At 39.0% G+C, this 23,523-nt stretch overlaps 1 protein-coding gene across 2 annotated transcripts in view; it reads right to left on the bottom strand.

The window, feature by feature from the left end:
- Window positions 1-332: 332 nt before the first annotated feature.
- KCNK5 (potassium two pore domain channel subfamily K member 5) overlaps window positions 333-23,523 on the bottom strand; it is a 36,898-nt gene continuing 13,707 nt past the window's right edge. The window contains exons 2-6 of one of the 2 annotated variants that reach the window (XM_087775605.1): window positions 9,311-9,422; window positions 7,713-7,879; window positions 6,389-6,557; window positions 4,846-5,546; window positions 333-4,040 (exon numbers count right to left, since the gene is read on the bottom strand). In XM_087775605.1, coding sequence (XP_087631731.1) covers window positions 3,948-4,040; window positions 4,846-5,546; window positions 6,389-6,557; window positions 7,713-7,879; window positions 9,311-9,422 — 1,242 coding nt within the window. In that variant the 3' untranslated portion in view covers window positions 333-3,947. Of the gene's footprint in view, window positions 5,547-6,388; window positions 6,558-7,712; window positions 7,880-9,310; window positions 9,423-23,523 lie in introns of both variants that reach the window. The other variant, XM_087775604.1, reaches the window with a different exon arrangement.

Raw genomic sequence — 23,523 nt, 5'->3', positions numbered from 1 at the left:
TGTCTCTGCACATCTTTAAAAACAGCCCCTGGAAAAAAACCCAGCCCCTAGAATAAACTTTTGTTTATCTTTCAACAGCTGTCCAAAATCCTCATTGAATAATACTTTGCTACGCTGTATCTAATTGAAGACCAGATGCCACTGAACTGAAGTCGTTAATACACCATACAAGTACTGGCATGTGCTTGCATAAAACAAGTTGTTTTATTGGCTCCTTACCTTCGAGGTCTTTGGACCAGGACCAGTCTCATCTGTGAGGCTCATTACAAGTGTAGGGAGTTGTAAAAAGAAATCTCATTTCTTGATTGCCATTCTCCTCATGACAGAGAGCATAAATTGTAAAATTTTTATTGCAAAATATTAAAATAAATTACATTTTACAAAGACTTAGCAAATATTTACATACAGTGTGATTCCAGTGACAATCAGCAACAAAGAACAGACAGACAGGCATATTATGGAGTGATAAGAGTCAGAACTGTACAAACTTCAAAAGCCGTATGAAAGACAAGCTACATTTTAAAAAGGTAAATCCATCACAAATGGAATGAATACCATGAGGCACAAAAATTACAAGTCTACAACAGAGTTCTTGGGGTGTTTTGTTTAGGTCAACAAACTTGTATATTGCTTTTTGCTCTCCTCATCAGTGATGCTTGTCTGTCTCTACACATAGTCTCCCAGATCAACTGGAGGAAAAAAAAAAACATCTCAACATACACAACTGTGTCACCATGGATCTGTTATGAGTCTATGGTTTTATTTATGCATGTTTTGTGACATCCATTGCCAGCAACAGATTCACAAATCATTAGTTCAGAAAAATTTAACACACCACTTTTTGTATTTCCTCAGTGATTTCGTACCAGTGTATCAGATGTGTCAGACTGCCTGCTGTGAGATATGTATCTGAAAACGATGCCCTTTGGTAAAAATAGGCTTCAATAGCACAAGACAAAACCAAGAAGTGTTGCAATGATGTCATGAAGGATGGGGTCACATAGTCTATAGCACTTAAAAGGGCTTTTGTAGCAACAGACTTTTGTTGTCACATTTCAGGATTTTTAAATTTTTTAAAGTATTGGCTCATCTTGGCAAAATGAGTAAGTTTATGTTGTGAAAGTGGACCCATGCTTCACATGATGTGACTGGAAATACAATCTAGTTGTAGGCAATAGCTAGAAAGAAGAGTTTCACTTTTATTCCATCCCTTCCTTATTTGTGCTTTTAAGCTTTTCTTCTTCTTCTTTAAAAATCCCCTTTCCTCTCTTTCCAGGAAGAGATCTGTCTAACCTATAAAACTAACTCCATATCATTAAGAGAGCTGTTAACATTATTGGTTAGCCAAATGAAATCTTACACGGCATCCAAAGAAAATGTGTCCAGATTGACCAGATAATTGAAATAACTACAAGACCTTACCACGTAGCACTGGGGAATTCACTCAGAGGCACTTTTGAGGCTGAATAGCTCAAAATCCAGCCTGGATACCCCTCCAACTCACTACATGTAAATCTAAAGGCAAAAGAGACATTAATTTAGATCCCCCCGGCAGCTGCTTTTCTCAAGACGTGGAAGACAGGCAGGCAAAAAGCTGTCTTGCTTAGCACTTCAGCAGGTCTGAGACGGCACCATAATTTTAAAAACCCTGGGAAATGGTTCAGCTTTTTGGAGAGAGCCAGTATGAAAGCTATGCGCCAACTAAACCCCTCCAAAACACTGAAAACAAGTAGGGCTTAATGAGACCAATTGTGTTGGCCCCTGTGTAAAGAGGAATTTTTTCCCAGTGTTAGGATTACATTAAGGCACATGGTAGGATGTCTTGAGAACAGTTTTGTGAGGTGTAGTCATGTTTCCCAAAAAAGCGGGAATATTGTACTTTGTTTTAATAAATTTAAACTATTACTTTAAATCCCATGATACTTATTATGCAGACTTATAGTCTTTGCTGACTACACTGGGAAAGGCCAGAGAGCCACATCTAACTTGATAATATGAAACAGATCCCATCCATTCTCAGCTCTGGCGTACAAGTGCACTTCACTATGGAGAACGGAGAGTCTGGGTTCCAGTGTGCAACATCCCCTCCCAATCAAAGCAGCCCAGCCAAGTGTCTGGGTTGTATTATTTCCGTATTAAAGAGAAATTTATCTTTTTTTAAAGGAAGATTGGACTATGCTTTTCCATTTCATGCACTTTCAGCAAGCTTTTTCTCTCTTCACTGTCCTGTAGCTTTCTAACTGTCACTAAAACTTTGATCTTTGCATCAATAATGGAAGACAAGTTGGAGGACAAGAAAAGCTATGTGGAGTGCTTTCTCATTTTCTTTTAAGCTAATGTACACTTTTTTTAAACAAAACAAAAAAAGAAGGCTAGACTTGCTACGCAAGCATCCTGTGTATCATGCATGTAGTCTCACATAGCATTTCTTACAGTTACAAGGTATAGCTGTCAACCACAACCCTTCAGATATATAGAAATACTTGAAGGGCTTGGAGTCATTTTAAAACGACAGGGGTGGGGGTGTCTATTAGAAGTAAACCAGAATCTTCTTGATAGGGCCTCTCCCTCTTTCCTGTCAGATACAAGTCAAATTCATCCACAGCCACCCCTGCCCCAAATAGCAGTAATATAATAAAATTTGATTTCAAATTAGAATCTCTCTTCAGTGATATTATCATAAAATACAGATTAATTACCAAATCCAATGATGTCGATTCCACATTTTTGCCAGTATAACAGAGTTGGCCCTAGCCTTGTGTTCACTTTCTATTTGAAAAAATGTCATATATGTGGAAAATTCTGAAAAGAAATGAGTAAATACAGTCCCTTGTTCCACAGTAGATGACTTCAAAACTTCCCATCAACAGGATATCCAACCACAGTGCCAGTTTCCCATATGTCCTCCTTGTTCTGTGGAGAAGGCCAGCAACTGAAGCTGCAGCCAATATTTGCAGTTATTAGAAATATCTAGTAATTCAAGATTAGCATTGCAAGATTCCATAAGCTCTTCTTACAGAGCTAGTGAGTCTGCCAGCATTACACTGAAAACAAGAATGAGACAACTTTTAACTGTTCACTGAACTCTGGAAACTTTCGGACATACTGAAATGACTTAAATACTGTAAAACTAAACAGGACAACAGAACTTGACATGTTAAGGTTCAAAGGTCTTGGCTATTTTCTGTTCCAAGTATATTGGATACAGCTGATGTCAGTACCTTTTGCCAACATGTAATCAAGAGCCTCATTTGAAAGAGTTGTCAGGGTTAACACATAGATATGGAAAAAGAAAGAAAACGAAAACCATGGTATAATTTTCTTTGTAGCCAAAACAATTTGGGCATAAAAGTTATGAAGAGACATACTTCCTTCTCAATGAGAAGCCCATCTCCAAGCCAAAAGATAATACTTTCAGGAGCTTAGAGCCAAAGTTCCTTTTAAAAAGCGCCTTATGGACTTAAGTCACTTGATCACATCTCAGTTTGCCCAAGATTTGACATCGCCCAGCCTTCTTGAAAGTGGGATAGAATAACCATTGTATATGCACATAGGTCATACTTTAAAACAAAACAAATAAGCAAAGTGTAATCAACTGTTTCAAAAATCATCTCTCATTCAAGTCTAGTCTGAAGTACCAAGGCAGGGAGGAACATCAAATAACAATACTGACTAACACACTGCACAGATCAGCAGCAGTGCTACAGGTCCCTTCTGACAGGCTTTAGGGCATTTGGAGAATATCTGTGCCTCCCAAGGTGATTTTTTCCTCAGAAGAACAGTGTCAATAAAACTTCACCTGTACACAGATACTGTATAAGGTTCATTCAAGTATTTCCTCTAGGAAATGGACAGTGGAAGGACACTTTCAACAATAAAAAAGTTCATTGCATCCTGCTTGTGCTCATACATGCTTTGATCAATAGGTCTTCCAGTCACTTTACTCTTCAGCAGTTCTGGGGCTGATGTTTAGCAGCGCAATTGGTGAGTTTCATCCCAGATGATTCTTCCTTGTTAGAGGGCTCCTTCTCAATCTGTTCCTTTAGAATTTTTAATTTTAATATTTTATTTATAAAATTACAATTCATTATAATTTGACAAGCACTGACATATTCTAGACAGATGTTTCAGATGCTTCCTCCTCAGTCTGCCAGTGCACCTCAGCTCAGATCTGTGTCCCATTATTCCATCTAAAGTTTCTCATTAAGAACAACTCATGGTTACACCAATTTTTTGTGGTAACAACTTAAAAAAAAAAAAAAAGCAAACCCCTTGCTTTCATTTGTGACCAAAGCAGGATTCAAATCTAGATTTTCAGAGGTGAAAGGCTAATGGAGTAACCGAACACATTTGATGCCCAAAACAGTCTCTTTGCAACAGTATAGTTACACTCCCAAACTAATTCCTCAATGAAATGCATAAACGCAGAGCAGGTCCAGTGTATTAACTAGTCTCTTCTTTTCTACTTTGTTCAAGAACCATAAAATCCCAGGAAGGAGCAGGACTCCAAATTCAACTGTTATTTTACAAGTTTTTCGGATAAGCAAAGCTGATGGGCTCAGAAACCAACTTAGGATGGGAAAAGGACACTGGAGTTTATTAGTTTGGGACTTGCTTTTGTTTTCAAAGAGACAGGAGAAGCTGCAAAAACATGCTTTTCTCCTTGCTCTGTTAATTTGTTCAATATGCACTGACCACTTTCAGAAAACCATTGTCAAACATGCTTCACGTTGCAGCCTTCGCATTGCTTACTGTATTATATTCATTCATCAGCTGTTCATAAGGCACAGAAAGTTCTAGTTCGTTATTGGTAAAAGTAGATTCATCAGAGGATGGGAATTTTACCAGTTTTTTTGCAGTTTCAGATTCCTCTGCGAGATTATCATCCATGGAGGATTTTGACGTTTCCTCATCATCTGAGATATCTTCCTCTTCATCATCATCTTCATTTACAAATGTTATATTGGCATTCTCAAATATTAAGGGTCGATAGTCTCTGGAATCCCACACTTCCCCTTCTTCTTCACTAATCCTGTCTAGCTGGTTTACAAACATGGTTCCTTCTAGAGGGCTGTCTCCAATACGTTTATCATGCAGGGGTCTCAGTACATGACCATTTTGAATGTCCAGGGAAGCCTCATCGTACTCAAAAGACTCTGTCTTTGTGTAAGTCACCTGGACATCTATACTGGCATTCTGTATATTTTGTTTGGTATTTTCTATTTTAATAATTTTCTCATTGTTTGTCTTCAGGGCCTTTTTCCCAATTTGCTTAATAAGATCATTGTAGGTCTCTTCTTTCTTTGAAAGGAAGCTGAAGATATTGACATCCTTTGAGCTACCCATTTGAAGGGGTTTTTTAGACCGAGGATGGTTGTCAAATGACTCTTTTCTTTTTTTCCTCCGTTTCTTGATTGCTTTGTGGACTTCCACAAACATACTGACCTTCCAGTTAACAAAGAGTGAAAGCCAAGCTAGTCCCAGATAGATCCATAACTCCACAAAATATCTGTAAAGGGCATGATAGTTTGCATCTGGATTTACACCTACAAAGAATTAAAAACAAGAATATTACTGAAAGAGGACTCTCAGCTGATAAACCTTTGAAGTTATGACCCTGACAACTACTCCCTTCCACACTAACAGAGACTAGTTGTTTGAACACTGCTCCGGGAGGTGGTAAGTGGGTATCTGAAGCCCTTCTGACAGAAAAAGTTGATCCCAGGTCTTCTACTTCTTGGCTGCATGTATTCTGACCCCTGGACTACAACATAAAATGGAAGCATATTTATTCTCTCCTTGTAAGCTATAAAAATGAACTTTTTTCCTCTTTGAAAACTATAAGCCTTCTCCCTGCCACTGAGGTTACGGATATAGGTACCTTCCTTAAGAAAAGGATTCAGAATTCTACTTACAAGGACCATCTCCAAAGCCCTGAACAAGGCAGTGGATTTTAGAGAAAGACAGGATTTAAAAGGAGACACCAGTATGCTCAGCATTTCCTATTGACTAGTTCTAGACAGCTGCACAGAGAGCATTGCCCAGTACTTATATGCCCTGCTCCGTATACTGGATCCCATTCAAAGGTGCCTAACTATCATGGCAGATAGGATAGCTCCTTGCCCGAAATAGGGACCTGGAGGACCTGAAAGAATTACAAACTCCAGAACTTGGCTCCAGACTTAGTCCAATAAAGGCCTTAGGTACCTAAACCAAGATTGAAGAGCCAGATCTAGTCCATTGGATCAGTACCCAGCTTTAACTGAACCTTCTATTCAGCAAAATGTTTTGGAAAAGCTTAGAAATCACCTTTTCAAATTAAGAGTTTGGAAAAAGAATTGCCACACTATACACATAGTGAAATATTACATAAAATACAATTACTTACCAGCAACAAAATCTCCAAATCCTATGGTGGTGATAGTGATGAATGAGAAATAGAGGCCTTCAATGTAATCCCATCCTTCAGTCACCATAAAGACAAAGGGAGGAATAACCAGATGGACCAAGACACCCCAAACAATGAAAATAGCTGTGCATGTAATTTGTGCTTTCCTCTGTAAAGAAAAAAGAAAAAAAAAAAAAGTCAGGGAAAGATCTCCAAATTTTCTTTTCCCTGTCATGGCACCAAGCATCATCTGACAATATCAGACATTTCAGAGTTTTGTGCTAACAGTTTATCAGCCATAAATAAAAGTCACTGACTGAAGTAAACACACAACTATTTTTTTTTCCTTTATGCAGAACTTGCTATTCTTACAACTACTTGCTCAAACAGAATTATTTCCTCATAGTTTTCTTTCACACTCTTGAAAAGTTTAAAGAGTTCCTGATATTTTATAAATAGGCATGGGATACAGACATAGCACTCTAGTCTAAAAAGCAGTCAGAACCTCTGATTTACCTTTTATTCATTTGAGTATAGAGCATCAGAAGTGTTTAAGATGCTCCTTTCCTATTTATGCCCCCTACCCTTTGCCATTCATGTAACCTCTGCACAAAGCTGCACACACACATGCATTTCACCATCATTTTCTGTACTTTCTTCTCAGGTGCTGAACCAAGAAAATTTCTTGCTCTGTTTCTGAAACCAGGACCTAAACCAGTCCCGCTGTCCTCCAGGCACTATAGCCCTCCATTGCCTCCCATCTCTGTGCAGAGTTAGAACTGAGATAGAACTCACTTGGGGAAAAAAATCCCCCCAAAAACCCAAACAAACCACCACCAAAAAACCAACAAAAAGCCACAAACAAAAAACCCACAAGCCAGTAACTCAGAACAAAACATTATTTTCCAGTTGGTTCACTGCATAGCAGGAAGTACTCATGCTAGCAGAGAAGCAGGTGGGAACAAAGCAGGACAGCTTGTTTCCATGCCAGAGGAGCTTGCATGGAAAGTCTGTGAAATGGAGTCTCACCTACATTTGTCCTACAGGTTTCTAATGTAAGGAGATACATGCCTCCACAGAAGCTTCAAGATCTATATTTAGTACCAAAGGTTTCTACAAGATCTCATTTTGCTAAAACATCTTGCAGAACTAACATACCGGACCCAATCCCCCTTTCAGTTATTTCTATGCAACACCATTTGGGAAAATTCATATTTGTGCAAGTGTTCATTTACTACCAAGATTACCGGGTAAGTTAAGAAGTGTAAGCTTAATTCATGCATCAAAAATACACAGCATGAGGGTAAACAAGAGAGGGCCTTACCAGGCTTACTCCTCTTTTCGTCAGAAACTGGCCCAGCCTCTTGGCACGCCCTCCAAAGAACTTCCCCAGAGCACTGATCCATGTCAAGCAGAGAGGAACTCCAAAGAGCCCATAAAATATGCAGAAGAGACGCCCAGAGGGTGTCTTTGGAGAAACATTTCCGTAACCTAAAAGAGATAAGTACATGCACGGTCTGTTCTTGTTGCAGAGAATTCAAGGCAATTCTACCTATGCACAAAAAAACATTGCGTGGGCTTCTGCTGTATCAGACACTCCTTAATTCACCGTCTGAAAGAGCTTTAGCCTACTCTAGCTGCTCATCTTCTGAATCTGGATACCTTCTAATTCTAGCAAACGTGTATTGCGTTAATGCAGGCTGAGAGGATTACTGCATTTTAAGTGCTTCCTAGATTTTGTGCATCTTTTTCTTGACAAGATGTGATAAATATGAAATAAAGCTCATCTCAAAACTTCTAATATGATTTCCCAACCTTAAGCAACACTGTTTAAAACTTGATTGAATCAATTTTACAGAATAAAAGCTCAAAATTCATCCTTAAGCTAGCTTCCATGTGAGAGATCCACTATACACATTTAACTTGTGACCAGGTACCTTTCCAGGGTAAGAGTTTGCAAGTTAAATGCAAGGTGAGTTGTGACATAGCAAGGTATTTCAACTGGAATTAGCTCTTTGCTGGTCACGGAACCCAAGAGAGCATTACAAACTCAGGCTCTAAAATCAGCAGCCTATTTTCTGAGCTTCTGCCAAAGGTTTCTTATTTAGATGCATTCCTGACTGCAACTTTTTGTCATAAGGTGGCTATTGTGAGTTTCAAATAATAAAGAAAACCACAGTACTGCATATGGTTTAACAGTAAGACTTCCATTTCTGTATACCTCCAGCCTTCTCTGGTTATTTTGCATTCCTTTTTTTGCACTGTAGGTGTAGCAAGTGTGTAGCAACACCACGTAACAAAGATTTTTCTGTAAAAGCAGAAGGCAGATCATGTTTAGCTCTGAAAATCTGTATATCAAAGGAGGAAGAAGTCTTTCAATGCAGGGGGTTTTTACAAGCACAAATCTGTAGAGAGATTTAGAAGACAACACTTGTTCTACTTTGCCTTCTTTAAGAGACAGATAAAAAGTCTGGACTGTTCTGCAAGCAAAGAACACTGATAAATCAGTAGCTTAAGAGGATGCACGTGAGTAACAAGACAGCTATACAAAAACCTCATATGCACATGCTTCAAGTATTAGTTCAATTGAATGTTTTGTAAAACTTTTGTTTTGGGATTCTATAATTTGGAAATTTAAGTGCACGAATGAATGGACCTGGAATGACACCAGTCATCCCCAACAGCATCTTGAATCCGTTACTTATTGGAAAGGCACACATCCCTCTCCTGTATACCCATGGAGAGTGTGCCAAAAAAATGGTTTTTTTCAGTCTATGAACCTGTGAGTGAACATGTACTGTAGGCAACTCCAGCCACTGGGACTTTATTCAGTGTCTAGCTCGACACACAAATGGAAGAGTACAAACACACTAGAGCATACAGAAAACTACAGTTAGGAAAGCTGACATAATAAATACTTACCGATTGTAGTGATCACAGTAGCAGCAAAGATCACAGCGTTAGGCCAATTCCAGTTGTTGAAAGTATTGTTCCCAGTGATGGCAACCCCTTGTCCAGCAGCATTTGACACAATCTGTAAGAAAACAGTTTACAGTCATTCTTGGAAAATCCTGGCAGCCTGAAAAAGAAATGTGTCTATCCCTCTCAGGTTTTCCCCCTTTGTTCATACTTTCAAAATAATCATTCAAGTTTTTTGTGAAGGCTAGCCTAGTATGTTCGCTAACAATATTTTTATGAAATATTAAAAACTTGCTTCACCGAAGAAAAAGTAGTGCAGGTGCTCTGACAGTTAAACAGGAGGTTTTAATTAGATAAGCTTTTACTTGATTTACCAGTTTAACCCAAATGGATCTCTTCCAGAGACCAAACACACTCCTCCAGACTGAACTAGCATTTAACCCCCAGTGCAGTTCTTGAACTTGGTTTAATATTAGGGACATCTTCAGAACTACTATCCATTTCAAAACACTGTTACATGCCTCAGCTTGACTTGGGTATGAGCAGGACGTCATAGAATCCTTGGCAAAGCTAGTGCGATTAATGTTAATTCACCTGCTGTCCCTGACAAAGTCAAACCAACTACAAGCCAATGTAAAACTGTACTTTTCAGTACAGACAAATTAACGCTTTTCCAAAGTATTTCATGCAACAGGACTCTAATCATTGTCCTTGAATCAGGCCCCTTTCTTATTCCATCTTTGAATCTAGTATGTCATGATGAACGTGAAGCACTCATTTACAACGTTTTAGGGAAGCAAGTGTAGTTATTGGCATTTCCACAGATTCAGCAGGTCATTTTTTTAACATCTGTTCAGGTCTTCAGGTGCTCAAGAATTATTAACCATCTTCACCTTTTGTAGGAAGGGACTTGGAAGACCCAGCCTCCCCTGCCTTTCCAGAACTAGACTGTAGAAAACACATTGATAAAAAAAACTAATGACTATTTAGTGCAGAAAGTCAAAGTTTCAGATCAAAATCATGCATCTTGCCAATTCTGACATGTCTTTCTACCTCCCCAAAGTAAAAGAGAAAAGCGATTTATCATACTCTCTCCTAGAAATCCCTAGTTATTTAAACCTTTGCTCTGTCACGTCATGCCGCAGTTAAAGCCTTCTCAGGTTAGTCTGCTTTTTTCCCTTCAGTATAAACCAAGGTTGCATGAACAAAACTTTGAGGCTAAATCCATATACAGGAGAGGTGAGGGTATCTCCAAAAGTCGATTCATAACGTTATGCCACTTTCTGTGTTTTGCCCTCAACAAGTGTTGAACACAAAAAATATCTTGAGCTAAATACCTAAAATTGAAGGCAATATACTTTTTTTTATTTTTAATAAACATGACAGGTGAGGTTTATCTTAAACTGGTAAGAACTTACAGATGTACCTACAATCAACTCTTCCTTCCCTCATCACCCCTTCCTTCCTTCCTACTTGATTAAGATCTGATCTTGGACCCAGCAGAGACTCAACGCGAAGTTCAATTGCTACTGAAAACATACACAAGTTAACACAAGTTTTAATTATTCTTGAGACTTATTACATATCACCACCCTCCTACTGTAATAAAAATGCCCTCAAAGTGAATGTATTGTGCATATACAAGATGCAAACAATTTAATTAAAAATGCACTTTCAACACACAAGCTATTACAGAAGATAAAAGGAGAAGCATTGAAAGCGAATAAAGGTACAGAACTAGATTTTTCTCCCGGTAAACTCAATGTGTGGGCAAAACTGCATGCAGTGTCTTTCCATAGCCTACAGGCTCTGGATAGAAAAGGATAAAGACTTCCCACCAAGGCAGTCATTTGTCATAAGAAAGTAATGTTGAAATGAAAAGTAGCCCTAAAATGGGCAGATCAAGAGTTGGCAAGTAAAGACACAATGCCACCCCCTTCCAAAAAAATATTTGAAGCAGCTACAATAGCTCACAAGAGTTCATCTGAGTGGAGACCAAAGTAACTTCATTTATTTCTGCTATGGTCTGCAGATGAACTTCCTAAAAGGAAGTCCCAAAGGACATCCAAAGTACCTGATAGATCACAGATTGTGTCTATTATCCCTGAAAAGATACCTTGACTTCTTCCACTGCCCAGCAATGCTGCACTAAATGTTATATCAAACACCAGTCCTCCAGTCATTTTCCATGCTATAAGTGCAGTTGCATTTTTTAAAATTATTTCCTCACAGAGCAACTGATCTCATAGAGAAACACTGAAGTATCTGTTTCCATTGTCACTGGGCCATTATCTCATTGCATTAGTCCACCTTCAGTCTGAGCTAATAAGCTCAGTTTCCCAGTACGTACCGTTACTTTAAGATCTGCCAGCTTTTGACGTCTGGAGGTGTGAAGGGGGCCCAAACCCAAGGGGAAGAAGCTGCTGGACTGAGTAGCACACAGCTGCCCTTCACACCCAGGCAGTTAACATTTGGGGGGAGAGATGGCCAGCTCTCTGAGTTATATAAACACTTTATATAGAGAACCACAGATACTCTCCAGCCAAAGCTGCCACTCTCTTCCTGTCCCTATTTGCACACAGCTATCTGCTACTAGCATGCAATTATCTACGATCTGTAGTCTAGTCTTTTAAGTTACTTTATGCCTGCAATAAGCCTGAATGTGCATTGCTGCATCCCAGCTGCAGGAACAAAGATGGTCACGAAACATGCTTAGATAGCTTTGGTGCAGTGGGAAATACGTAGTTGTTTTCCAAGCTGCATAACTCTTGCCCATACTGAAATAATTAAATATTTTGGCTTCAACAAACAATGAGTGGACACTATACAACTGAAGAGCAAATACGTTTTTTTTGCTTGGTAAATCTGTTAGGCAATGTCAGAGATGCCTTTATTTTCATATGCTAGGATACAGAATACCCCACATTGCCTGTGCTGAATTTCTTAAACTAAAGAAAATTTGCTCTAAAAAGCCTTTGGATGGGAAAATAGGAGGCAAGGAGGGAGAGGAGGAAGAGGGTAGATGGTGCAAGTGTTCTTACTATCTTGAAAGATGTCATTCAGAAAATACCTTTTCAAGTATGCCCAAATTCAAAAGCTGAAAATAGTTAACTAAGAATTTACACATCCCCTTAAACCCCACCTCATGACAGTTTGTACTGATAAAGGCAGGACTTTATTTTCAGTAAAACGACTTTTGTCTCACAGGAACCAAACCTCCTCTTCTCCCTCACTCCCCACCACCCCAATTCTGCACTTTGGCAAATGAAAAAGGAAACTAAGATCTAGAGTCCTTGGAGCTCTTGCGGAAAGTAAACAGACCTGCAATTACAGAGGGAGATTTAAGACACACACAAAACTAATACATCTTCCGATGACATTAACACAAGTAGAAACCAGGATGCCATTTGAACATAGTCAAGCAGATAATTTGCTCCATTTGCAGGTACTTCCCCACAGACAAACCTCAGCACTGTTCCAATACAGCCTTGTGTTTCCTGGGCTTGGTGACATTTTTGTTAACCCTCTGATGACCTGTTTCACTCAAGATTTACCAGACATCACAAGAACTAGTTGTTAAAATCTCCCCTATCTTGGGCAAAGGAGAGGAGTTCCTCTCTGATGTTTTGGGCACATGCCACTTGCATGCCCCCTATATGACTAACAGTAGGGCTGAAAAGTTCTCAAAACAAATTTGAAAATAGCAAGGAGAAGCCTTGACCCACATCGGTATTATGGATATGTTTCTACCTCTATTTTTATCCTCTATTTTCTGTTGGGGGCAAGCCCAGAACAGCAGCAAGGTTTTCCCAAACTGGGAAGCCACATACTAATGCATTTATTCAAATTGGATTTTTCTACTGGCCTGTCAAGGTTTGCTAGGGCAAGTCTCTATGCCGGTTTAAAAGCTTGCAATAGTCAATAGACCCATCTTAGCTGTCCTTGTCTGTGTATTAGCAGGAGGGATTGTTTGACATTTGATCAATACCACTGCAAGGTAAAATGGTTCACAATACAATGACGTTCAGTCCCTGTAGAAGTAACGTGAGGGTATAAAACTAAGGGAACAAGCACACTGGAGACTAAGTATGCTGAATATGCCATTTTACTTTAGCTTCTTGGCCTTCAGAAGAAGGAAAAGTGGGACAGAACTCTCACCTTCTGCCTCTGTAAGCATGAAAAAGTGCACAAGGCTTTATATTCTTTCTAGGAAAAGAAGAAAATATTCTTTTACGCCATCCCTTCAGGTACTTATATACATTGATGAGATCCCCCTGAGCCTTTTCTTCTCCAGGCTGAACAGTCCCAGCTCTCTCAGCCTTTCCTCATAGGAAATCATATTAGTGACTCTTTGCTGGACTCCCCAGCATGCCCCATGTGTCTCTCTTTTATTGGGGAGCCCAGAACTGGACACAGTACTCCAGGTGTAGCCTCACCAGTACAGAGTAGAGGGGAAGGATCACCTCCCTCGACCAGCTGGCAATGCTTTGCCTAACGCATCCCAAGATACCTTTAGCCACCTTTCCTGCAAGGGCACGTGTTGGCTCATGTGCAACTTGATGTCCACCAGGACCTCCAGGTCCTTTTCTGCAAAGCTGCTTTCCAGCTGGGTAGCCCCCAGGATGTACTGGTGCATGGATCCATACGTGATTAGTGATTTATTCTAAGAGTTAAGGATTGCAAGAAAGCTGTGATACAGGTTTTGCATATCAAGTAGGAATAATTTAATATTTGGCGGGAAATCCTAGACACTTTAATAAGGATTAGCTGGGTCTGATAACAATGAGCAATAGAAAAGAAAAAGGACTTCTGGGATATTTATAGCCAGATAGACCAGACTAAAGACACAAGACAATAAACAGGCTATATAAACTAGAGCAACAGATCCTGCCCCACAGGCACCCTACTACATACAAGGACAGATATTGCTCAGTGCCAGGTCTCTTTTGAAGAGAATAAAGTGTCCCATGTTATTCAAAGCATTCCCTGGAGATCGGACCTAAGTCTAATGGTAGTTTTAAGCTTCTCCCAGTGGTATGAACAATTCTCTTTTGCAAATGCTGCTAAGTGTTTCTCCATAAGAAAGGAGAGGCAATTGAACTATTAAGCCTGAAATCAGAACCAGTGGCTTTCATTCTACTCTCAGAGCATTACCGTGTGCATAAAGGGCAATCTCAGCTGGCTGCTGCATCCAAAAGCAGAGTCCATTAAAGCAATAACTGATGCATCCCTTCAGGACTCCTAAGCTTTGTCTTCTGAGGCTGAAGGAACATGCAGTAATTTTGCTTCTTTCTCAAGTTCTTTTAATTGAGGATGTAAATATTTAATGCACAGAAAACCACTGAGAATTACAAATCTAAGAAATACTTTAGAGATCTTCCTACAAGGAATAAAGCTTCAACAGCAATCTCTTTTCACATTGACATTCAAATATTTTATACAACTTGAAGAAACCAGAAAACTGTGGAGTAGGTATCTAATCATGGGTACATACAATAATGACAATTTAGCCAATCATAATAAAATTGTCCACACTAATAAGGTTTAAATTTATAATATCAGATAAAACTCTATACTGCTGTTCATCTTTAAGCAGATTTTAATTTTAACCAAATCCAGCAGCAGCAGAGCAAGACAAATAGGTGAAGTGGTACAAGCAGCTGTATGGACATTTTTCATGGCTTTTTAAAAAAAAAAAAAAAAAATCAAGAAAAAGCTTAAAGTAACTTCTAAATTACTTTAAAAACAATAAAATAAAAATCCATGCCATGTACATTGCACACCATTCTACTTGTCCCCCATGGTTTTTGCAGTTACCCGGGTTTTCTGGTTCCAGCTATAAAGTTACAGTAGCAGTCAGCTGTTTATAATAATCAGATTTTTAAATGTGATCAAAACATATTTAACTGTTAATGTTTATCTTTTCAATAATAAAAAATTGAGTCACATGTTAAGGCTACCAGGTCAGATATACATTACAAAGTTCTGCTGACCTAGCTAATATTGTCTCGGGATTACATGTAACATGTAAATAAAGAGGAAAGAAACCCTCTCAGTCAGTATACCTTTTGAAGGAAAAGAGTCTGTGGGTGGTCACAGGTAGATTGACAGAACAACTTCCTCAGACTCTTCATGCAGACAGGCAACACAGTTGCCATGGCCAGAAATTTCCTGCCCTGTTGGCATATTGCAGTTTGACATCTGCTTCCATATTAAAAGCAGCAGAAGCTATTTCACAGGCACAGTCTGAATTTGTAAGTACTTTATAGCTACATCAAAAGTAGTAGATTCACAGTCAAACTAGGACTATATTAATCCTGGCTGACAGCTCATCTATTGAATTAGTTTTTAAGCAACAATTATATATTTAATATAATAATAAATGCCATAATCTATTGTAGTTGGAGAAAGAGAAAAGAAGAAAAAAAGAAAAAGAGATTTAAAGCCAACTGCCTTCCCCCAACACTCCTTCCCCACCCCACCCACCCCGATGTGTCCTGATTGAGTAGAGGATACTGCACATCAGAGAAAATATTTTCCTCGCTAGTGTATCTTGGCAGCTTGGGGTTTGGGTAAGGAAAGGGAGAGAGAAGCCAACTATGCAACTAATGGTTTTACCAATGAGTAAAACTCAAATAAACTTTTTTCCCTCAATTACTTTTCATGTCTAGTTATATGAGGTGTGTACGTGTAATGATTTATTAAAGTTTTCTGTTTGAGTTCTCCAAAACTTTCATATTAACCTATATATTCTTGAAACTAAAATATTTCACCTCTTTTCCCAGCCTTCTCTTCCAGAGACAGCTGCTTTACTGCTAAGAAAATCTTGCTATGCCATGATATTCACTTTGGTAGCCAGAGACACAACATGGCAGAGCTGCAGAAAGATGAGAGAATAAACATAAGGTTAAATGATTTGATCAAGGTAGCAAAAAGAGCAGCTATTCCAATGTCATCTTTAGGAGGGCTAATACACACTCTGTGTCTGTGCACAGAGAAATCAAAGCTTATCGCTTCTTGTAGACAAAAAAGAAATCCTTTGAGAATACAAAAAGCCACAGCCTAGAATACAAAACAGTGGCACCCTTGGACACGCGTATTTCTGCCAGCCACATTTAGTATGTAATCGGCTCAAGGCAAGAGTTCTCAGAGAAGGATGGTAGTAACTATCCCCCCCTCCAGAGCAGCTCAAAGTCACCAGAAAAGCATACACTTCTTGCTCCTGCCATCCTTTTTTTCACCCCCATCTCTAGTGTAATCACAGGCTTATCCTGATTGCTCACTTGGACTCCAAGTTCCCAGCTGACTTAATCACGCTGGCATATGACCAGGGCCAGTGCACTGGGCCAGGCAAACAAGACTTTCAGGCTGCCTTAGCCACTTGACAGTCTCTGCAGGACTATGCTAACCAGCAGGACTTAGGATAGCTGACCTTTCATTTCCCCCTCAGCATTATCTGTGTTCACAATATGAATTTCATGTTTGTCAGGACAAGAACCATGCCAGATGTAAAAAGAAGTCTTTTAGCCGAGTCCTGGATTTCCTACTTCACTTCTGTGGGGAATAGTTTGTGACCTTTTTTGCAGAAAGAAAAATAAGACAAGTGAACCACATTGTCTCAGTCTAATAGGCAACACCCTTGTGTCTTGCTAACCTGTGTAAGTTTTACTGTCCTTTATTGACCTACGCAGAGAGAACATTTGGAAGGTGGCTGGGGCAAGAGGTGCAGGATATGAGTCAGCAACACCTGCATTAGAGAAGAGTGGTGGGATTTAATAAATTCCACATTTATTAAAGAGGACATCAGTTGACTACACAAGTCTGATTCCAAATCAACTGAGCATACAGCAGTGAATCCACAGTTAGTTAACTGCTGTGCATGGCATTTTTTCCCAGCTAGCCTATACTAAGAGTTGCTAGGTTCTCCAAGACTATTGCTAATCCTAGAACTTGTACAGTCTATTTTAACAAATGTAAAACCCAAGGCAGAAGCCGTTTGTTTCTAATAACACAATGGAGTTATGGCCAGTAGCCACCTATCGCAAGGCCAAAGTTGAAATAGAGTCAAGAAATAGAAAGTAGGCATTGAGGGAATAATGTTAACTTTTACTTCTAAAAGAATAAAAACCCCACCACCCTCATGTTTGGTGTTGGACAGATGTAAATAACAAACCTAACCAAAAGCGGACATGAACATAACCCAAAAAGCTGGAGAGATCAATATGGGTATACAGGATTCCTTCCTTCTTATCTACGCGTTGAACTAGAACAAAAATAAAATCAAACCCTGGAAAGCAAGTGTTAGTCCCAGTGTTTACATTCCTACATACATCAACTACAAACAGCAGGGGACAATTTTTCCCCTTGCTGTCACGCACTGCGTTTATAAAATGGTTGATTAAGTGTTATTGAAAGTAAAAACATATTTTGCATTTTTCAATCAACAGTTTAATCTTAAAATACAGTTCCTATCAAAGGGCAAACTTTTGAAAATTCCCACTTGGGAAAAAAAATCCTGGCAAAATATGGGTTTACATATTTCAGGGGAGGGTTTTCTTTCCAGCAATAGCAAGATTTAATCCAGAATGAGATGGTATTTTCATACTCCTACCGATACAGCAGATAGAATGTTATCTTGTCAGTTTTCCACAGGCTTCAGAGAAAGGAGAGCTTAGCTAAGTTCTTCTCAACTCTTCTTTTTTAACTGCTTCAACATATCAGTGTTTGTTTGGTTGGGTTTTTTTAACAAGGCAATTACAAAAGTTATTTAAATTTACTAAAAGTGACTTTAAACAATCCACCAGTATCTTAGCATACAAAATAGAAAGTTACATATATAGGTCAAATGCACTGTAGATACCATGTTTTACCCAACAGATTATAAAACAAGATTGAACTTGCTCTGCAGAGAAAGCTTAGCTAACCTTGTTGATTCTCCGTTTACCCAGGCAACTTCTCAATGTTTCATTCTATTCAGGCAACAGTGCTTCTCAATGCATAAATGAATTACAGAACCAAGACGCTCGATTGCTTTCCCTTCATTACGTTTAACTTTGGTCTGTCAGCAACTTGGACTTTCATCTAAGCATACCTTTTCTTACCTAATAGAGCCTCCAGCACATGCCACTTAATACAGAGCTGTCCCTACATCTAAGCCTGATATTTAAAGAATGCACGTAAATACATGCCTGGTTTTCACTTTGCATAGTTTTGTTATGTAACAGGACAGTAAACCAGACATAGTTTGTGTCTGTTAATTTAAAATACAGCACACCCAGAGGGCTTTTTACATGCTTCTTGGTCTTGATTTCTTAATTAGGCCGCTTTGTCACAATTCTTTATTGACTTTTTTTTTTAAAGTATTGGGGAAAATCCTGTTCCTAGACTTCAATGTGCGTATTGCCTTTTTTTTTTTTTTTTTTTTTCCTCAAAGCAGCCTTGCTAGTTTTATTAGATGGACAAAGCACAGTGTGGGATACATTGTCTTGTACTGGACTTTGAAACCAGATTCCAATGAAAGTAATTAAATACATACTATGAAGAAAGACATGGATTAGAGCTGCGGATTCCTTTAAATTTACTGATTAACCAGAAAAGCAGAACAGGCTGTCTAGTAAGAACACCTGAAGATCACAGCACTAAACACAGTTAGGCATACAAGATACTACAAAACACGGAGAAACACAGAAGTGGTCTTCAGCAGAGGGAAAATATGCTTGACTAAATAACTGCATCACTCTGCTGTAAAGGAAGCCTGTGTATGTCCTTCAAAGAACATGACCGTGCCTGAGGAGGGACTAGAAGGCATTCACATCTTAACCCTACACGCTTACTTTTAAGCTGGAAAATATTTGCTATTTAGTGTAGTTCTGAGGAAGCTTCATCTGAGGTTTATTTAGGTGCTCAGAACTGAGGAAGAACACAGATATATCCCAAAGCAAACTGGAACTGCTCAGCAGTGAGCTCTAAGATATCTCTGTGAAAGAGACAGTTTGTTGGATAAGCCAATGAATTCCTATTTGCACCTGAGGTTATATCAGGTTAGCTGTTCTTTTTAAAATTCGCACTACCCAATCCCAGAATAACCTGTACGTACAGAGAGGATTTAAACAAGAGCATCCTTGCTATGGGTTAGCGTACTACTGCATACAGACCCCAGGACTTTCCAAAAATGTTGTAAGCAAAATTTTTCAAAAGCACTTGCATTTGGATGCAATGCCGTCATAAATAAAACTGAAGAGATAATACTGTCGCAAATCCCTACCTTTATTAGGCTAGCGGCCTAAAAATCCATCCTGACCTCGCAGAAGAGACCTTCTTTCTAACTGTCCTGCTAAGTGGAAAGGAGTTTTCCCTCACCTTCTCCCAAGCACGGATGACAGCACTCCCCCCACCCCAGCATCATTATTTTAACACACCGCCAATTATGCATGTTAAACAGCACAGGGAGTTCTTCAGTGGACTGAGTCTCAAAAGGAACAGAATGGAGACTTAAATAAGTCTGGGCACTCCAGTTTTTTTTTCTCCTGGGTTTTGTTTTACCTTTTTGCAAGTGCAATGTGTGTGTGGGAACAATATTAAAAAGACAATTTTGTAACAGGGACCAAGCATCAAGCTTGCTTAATCCATAACTGCTGACACTCACAATGCAGTGAAGAGAGGAAATAATTTGTTTAACCTGCGAAGGGTATTCTCAGGAAAGACAGTAATATAGGCACAGGCATCTCTTCTTGCCACAGTGTTCTCTTACTCTATAGGCTTCCTAGTTGGCAAAAAGAACCAGGGCAGAGAATGCGTATTTGTCACAGGTAGGAACACTTGTTATTTCATTCTGTTAAGTGCTCATTTGTTTTCTTGTTTTTTGATTACAATTTAACTAGATTAAGTGATCCTTTAGAAAGGCAATCTATTAATTAACCCATATGGGGCAGAAGCAAGCATGCTCTTCAAGCACAATCTCAATTTATTAACCAGAAATAGCTCTACTCAGTCAGAAACAAGAAGGGGGGAAAAGGTTTTTACATGCAAAATTAGAAGATACATGCTCTGCCCTGCTTTTAGCTTGTTATCGGAAGGTCATGCAATAAATCATGAATTTAGAGGAGACATAAAGAACCATCTTTGTACTTGCTTGAACCTGAAAGACTCATAAAAAATTTAATTGTGGCTAATATTTATGAGTCTGGAGGCCTCAGGACACAGTCCAGTGGAAACAATTTGTGAGTCTGCAGTCAAATTAATTCCATATTATTGCTTTGGAATAGAGAAGGTAAATCATTGTGCCAGCTATTCCCTGCTTGGAAAGATGATCGAAATTAGACAAAGCATGAGCAGGATGAAACAGGATACAGAAGAAGTGAGGACAAACATCTTGGGCACTTCTATAGTGCCAGCATTAGATATATTGAATATCCTTCTCTCCTCCCTCCCCCTGACCCCCCCCAATTAAAACCAGACATTCATGTGCTGACCATTTTAGTGGTGCATATAGATGTAAATGCTGATCACTGCAATGAATTCTACTCTAGCTACAACAAGTCCTGAGGGTTGCTTCTACTTGGAGAAACAAAGTCTTAGTATTGCTCTAATGTTCTGCAAGATTACCTGCTCAGTCAGCACTAGTAACTAGCACCATCATATCTTCATTCCCACCAGGGTGAACATAAGCTTCACAAACTGTATTGATATTTTTGAGTTTTGCATGGAAAGTTACAGCTGAGTAATAAACCTAATTGAGAGAGCTTGCCTGAGGACATGATGCTTCCCAAAATGCAAGTGCACTCTTTTTTGGTTGGTTTTTGGGTTTTGTTTAGTTGGTTGGTTTTTGGGGTTTGTTTTGTTCTGGGTTTTTTGGGGTTTTGGTTTTTTTTTTTTTTTATTTGGTTGGTTTTTTGTCCCTTAGCATGAAGAACAAGGGCTGAGAGTTTTAAAGTTAATGGAGAATATCATGGGAACTAATCACCATTGACAAGACCAGAGAATTATCTCCTGTGGGACAAACAAGCGGGCGGGGAACAAATGTACCACTTAACCCTTCTAACTTCCCCAACTTCTGCAGTATCTGAAAATTAATAGAAAAACAGTAGTTCCAGGAAAGGGTGTTGATTTAACAATAGGCAACGCCTGCCCGTAGAAGAGAACCACTGGAAAACCATCTGCCTTTGTTGAACTATATCCTTCCAGAAGAGAGAGCAGACTAGCAAAATACAGCCTAAAATTGATCTAGTTTCTGTAATTTCCTCCTTCAGTCTATGCTACAAAACGAATGTCTCCTTCAATTAGCCTAAAGTAAGAGGAGAGTTCCAGAACTTCTGTATCTTGAAATCAGACGTTATTGCCCTTGAAAGCAATATAGGTTTTGTCATCAATTTTATTTAGAGAAGATAAGGTCTTATACAGGCAGCACATAAGTTGTGATAAGCCCTAGCAGTGCTGTAAGCTTAAAAAAAGTAAACGACGGAGCAATCAACTGGCACACTGGCTGTATCTTTGAGAGTCATTTACTGGCATCATTTCAGTCATTAGCAGGGATGGCACCAGACCTTTCCTTCATATTACCAATGTACTTGGGCACCCTGTAAATCTGGTGACATTATAGACTTTGACATGCCTTCAACATATGAACACCTTTTTCAAACATTTATTGCTCAGCTGATTTGAGAGGCGTACAAAGAGTCCTGGCCAATTGTACACTAATTCATTACTGCTTTAGTTTCAAGGATAATATATCTTAATGAGGAACTATGTTTCAAAAATTGGGTATTTTTAAAGTCAGTTTTAAGATGTCCTAGTCACCCACTGCAATTTATTCTGTCTCTCCTTTTCTATTCTCTGACATAAAAGTGCTATCATAACCAGTAAATGCAAGGGGAATACATTTCTTTCATTACATCTCATCAGTCCAGTCATACAGTTTAGGCATCTCAACAACAGAAGCACATCAATAAAAACAAAAGGGGAAGAACAGCTAGAAGCTTGAAATCTCTTTCCTGATGTCTTGCTGTCATTCTGCAAAGCACTGGTGAAACTTAGCTGGCGCAATTTCTACAATTCCGGTCATCCGCCTTCAAGAAATGGGAAGAAGCAGACAAGGGCTAGAAGAATGAGGAGACTATTGTAGGTCAGCCAAAGCAATTTGTACTGCAAAAATAAAGGCTGAGAGGGAATAGCATTGCTTTCTTTTGTACTACATCAGAAACTATAATGTAAGACCACAAACAAAAGCCATTGAAACCAAAACCCAGTGTTGGTATAAGAATAAAACAAAAAAACTGAGTGTGACTGAAATTAACCTGTAAATTAAAACAGGTTCCCAACCTATGCAATAGTTTTTAATAAAAGCATTCAGCCTGGTAGTGTAGATGAACCTCCCTGTCTAAACCAAGATCCAGCTTAACAGTGATTGGCTTAGTTTAATGTAAATATTTCTACAATGTGGTGTTACAGGTAAGATTTTGGATCAGAAATCATTATTACAATTATAATGCATCAGGAAGCATATTATTGTCCTACAGTAAAATCCTCTTAGTAAGAGAGGAGTTCTTCAGACAGAAGTTGTGAGAAAGAGTAAACAATTTCACCATTTTCTGTGGCACCATTCAAAGGCATGCAGAAGTTCTTCCTCAAGGATTGACACGATGCAGAGTAGGTGAGAGATAAGTGCTAAAGAGTAAAACAAATTACTTGGAAAGACGCAACTGTACTGATAATAGAACACCAAAACTTTTGCAGCACCAACTTGATTTATGTTTTTTCCTGGCAGACTTCTAACAAGTTTAAAAAGGTCTTTCAATGAGGCTCGAGCATCATAAAATACATGTCATTTCCTTTACCGAGTACGTTAGTGGTTCTACAAAGTGGACACATTGCCCTACTGATTTTGTGAAGCCTCATCTTAAGGCCACATTTAAGAGAAGTACAAGTCAAGATTAGAGATTTTGTAATGATAATTTGCACTTACTTGTACAAAGTGCTGTTCTACTGAAGGTTTACAGATGGCTGTTACGTCTGCAGCTACAGACATAACACAAGAGCTATCCTCCTCAGATTAAGCAAATTTTGCATTAAAATATTCCAGCTGATAATGGAAACAGAACACTAATCAAGGATTGCAGCAGAAACACTGCAGAACAGCGCGGGGGGGGGGGGGGGGGGAGTGTGAAGGGTAGGTCTTTGTTCTTTTGAAAAAAGCAAAGCAAGAGTTATATTTATCCTTG

Source organism: Nipponia nippon, unplaced genomic scaffold (assembly GCF_047370975.1).
Source record: "Nipponia nippon isolate SJK-2023a ecotype South Korea unplaced genomic scaffold, ASM4737097v1 scaffold_4, whole genome shotgun sequence".
NCBI classification, from domain to species: Eukaryota; Metazoa; Chordata; class Aves; order Pelecaniformes; family Threskiornithidae; genus Nipponia; species Nipponia nippon.
Note: the sequence above shows the minus strand (reverse complement) of the source record. Positions and strands in the feature narration are given on the sequence as shown.